General features: G+C 44.1%; 1 protein-coding gene across 1 annotated transcript; it reads left to right on the top strand.

The window, feature by feature from the left end:
• Positions 1–2,608: 2,608 nt before the first annotated feature.
• LOC129945087 (uncharacterized) lies at positions 2,609–3,013 on the top strand. The gene has a single exon (XM_056054746.1). The coding sequence runs from the start codon at positions 2,609–2,611 to the stop codon at positions 3,011–3,013; it is 405 nt and encodes a 134-aa protein (XP_055910721.1).
• The last annotated feature ends 252 nt before the right edge of the window (positions 3,014–3,265 follow it).

Genomic DNA, 3,265 nt, shown 5'->3' on the forward strand with positions numbered 1-3,265 from the left:
GAAGCACATTGCAACATTTGACTTTCTAGATGGAAGACTGCTTGGCAAAAGAATTGGATCTCAAAGGCATCAATCAACCGCTCTTTTTAAAGTAGACAGGCAACACCCACCACAGATAAAAGATTTAAAATACCAATCATTAGGACAGTGAAATCTCTTAACTTGCCACAACAATCCTTGGATGTCGAAGAACTCAGCACTAAGTACCCTTATCTGCGTGCGGGTACCCAATTCAATCCTACGAGAAGTCTATTCCACGCTTGTTGATTGGTCTGGGTAATTTGAAGCTAGCAATTCCTCTGAAGGTGGTAGAAGGCGGCGAAGAAGATCCAGTTGCAACAAAGACAAGACTTGACGGCGACGACACCCTTCATAACATGATAAAAAATTACTTTTCTCTGGATAGTTTTGGGGTTGGGGAACCAAAGGGGCTGCTAAGGTCACAAGATGACGAACGTGCCTGCAAGATACTTGAAAGTCTTACGATCAGAAACGATTGTCGATTTACAACAGGCCTTTTATGGAAGTATGAAAACATTAAACTCTTAGAGAGCTTCCAAATGGTCCTAAAACGACACCACTACTTTGCACAGAATTGAAACGCAACCCAGACTTAGGCAATAAAATAAAAAATCAGATCAAAGAATATGAAAATAAGAGATACATACGAAAATTGTCTAAAAACGAACTTGAACATCAATTTCCTCGAACTTGGTACCTTCCAATACTTATTATAACAAATCAAAATAAACCGGGCAAGACTCGGATAGTCTGGGATGCTGCTGCCGAAGTCAATGGCGTGTCACTCAACTCTGTAATGTTAAAAGGACCTGATCAACTTGTTTGCCTACTCTCAGCAATGACTTACATGCCACTCCAGATATTTATGTGATGCTGGTACTGACGTTTGGAGCCGGTTGCTCTCCCAGCTGTGCTCAGTTTTTTAAGAATAAACATGCACTCGAATTTTCCGCACAGTATCCAAGAGCAGTCGATTCCATCCTTCGCAGCCATTATGTTGACGGTCTTCTTGAAAGCGTAGACTCAGAAGAAGAAGCAAATACTTCGCGTCATAATGAGCATTTTTGATCCCTTAGGCCTGATTGGTAATTGATTAATTTATATCAAAATTTTAATGCAAGAGATTTGGCGTTCCAAACTGAGCTGGGATAAGAAGATTGAAGGGAAACTATGCTAGAAGTGGCGCGTTTGGGTCAATCACCTAAAAAACATTCACCGAATACATATTCCCAGATGCTATTTAAAGCAAATCATGTATGGTGAGCACGACACATGCCAGCTTCATATTTTTGTTGACGCGAGCATCAATGCATTTGCCACTGTAGCCTTCATTCTAGTAACAAAAGGTAACCTTATTGATTGCAAAATAATTTCATCAAAAACTCGAGTTGCGCCTCTGCGATTAACTTCCATACCAAGGCTAGAACTCGACGCCACAAGGCTCGATGTACGATTAGCGAACAGCATCATGCAGTATCACACCATCTAGTTTTTAGAACAGTTCTCTCGTGGATTCAGTCTGATCATCGCAATTATAAGCAATACGTCGGATTCAGAGTCAGCGAGATTCTGGAAACAACCGATACTCATCAGTGGCGCTATATATCTTTAAAAGACAACGTAGCAGACTACGCCACGAAATGTGAAAAAATCCCCAACTTTGATATAATTTCGCGATGGTTTGTAGGCCCACCATTTCTAATGCAAGACGAAAACAAATGGCCACTCAATTTGTGAAAACTTCAAGAAACTCGGGAAGAACTGAAAGCATCAATTTTGTTTCATCATACTGTACACAATCAAGAACAGATAGACTCCAAACGTTTTTCAAACTGGAAAAAATTAGTAAGAGCTCAAGCATACATACCGGTACCGGTACTCCAGCTACACCGGGCGGCAGTTCGGCGGCAACGCTGGCTGTCGTTGCACCTGTGCCAAACATCAGAGAAGGGATTGTGCCAAGTCACTGCCCATCTTCGTGTGTGGTACAGGTTGTATCTACATCGGGTGGCAGTTCGGCGGCAACGTTGGCTGTCGTTACTCCTGTGCCAAACACCGGAGAAGGGCTTGTGCCAAGTCACTGCACATCTTCTAGTGCGGTACAGGATGTATCACTGACGAAAACGCTTTCTCAGGTCGGTAGTGGAAAGTTCGTGAATAATGATCTTTCCACTACTCAAGAGAGTAAAACTCTCCAGAATGCTCCTAGGAGCTCTAATAAACAACGACACTATGCGATGAGGATTCTAAAACTCCTAGTTCAACATTGGAAGTAATCCCATCCTGAGCAAGAGGCAGGAGTGGGCTGAATCCATTCTAGATAAAACTAGTCGCTACGATTCCACGTCAAAACGACAAAGGTCTTTGGAGGAGTAAACTCCCGTCCCTAAAAAGCCCAAAGTGCAGAACACCAGCACTCCCAACATGGCTAGAGTACCTCTCACTTAACCTTTTAGTGGTGTACTTAAAAGATGTACCTAAAAAGATCATAGTAGTGGTCATTGATAGGAGCAATATTGATGGCACGATTACCTCTGACCGTTGGCAGATGGTGAAACTGGGGCTCTCGGCTGGTTTTCTCAAAGTCATGAGAGAGCATCCGAGTTCACCACCTGTAACAAGTTGGCATCAAGGTCATGTCAAACTCATCGCTTGTAACGATCAGAGGTCGAGTGATCTCTTTACGCTTGCTGTCGGCATGCTGGGCGAAGGCAGGCCAGGCGCAAAACTCGAGATCGTTGCAAAGGAAGATATTCCTTGCAGGCCGAGAGCTCACGCATGGATCCCGAAAGAACCCTCTTGTCCAGATGACATAAGTGAAATGATCAGGATCAGCAACCCGAACCTCCCTTGTCACGGCTGGAAGGTCGCGAAACTGGAGGAGCCAAAGGGTCTTTATCGAAGTGCGATTATCGTAATCAATAAAGACTCTGTGGCTTCTCTGGTGCGAGATAAGATACGGCATCGAGTCAGTCACGCTCCACGTTTATAAAAAAGATTAGGAAGACGCTTCATGCGAGCCTCCACAACCCCCTTCGAATGCTGTGTTGCAAGACGTAGGGGTTCCCATTTCTGCTATCACCTTCCCATCCTTGGATGTTGATGATGATGTACCTGAGCCCTCTTCTGTCGCAGTACAGTCTTCTTCCGAAGCTGTGTCGCAAGACGTAAGGGGTCCCAGTGCTATCATACTCTCCCATCCTTGGATGTCGTTGAGAATGTTGCTGGGCTATCTTCTGTCGCA

Source organism: Eupeodes corollae, chromosome 2 (genome assembly GCF_945859685.1).
Source record: "Eupeodes corollae chromosome 2, idEupCoro1.1, whole genome shotgun sequence".
Classification (NCBI taxonomy): Eukaryota; Metazoa; Arthropoda; class Insecta; order Diptera; family Syrphidae; genus Eupeodes; species Eupeodes corollae.

Excerpts from the sequence above, each read along its gene's own strand:
- LOC129945087 (XM_056054746.1), top strand. The coding sequence starts at position 2,609 with ATGAGAGAGCATCCGAGTTCACCACCTGTAACAAGTTGGCATCAAGGT.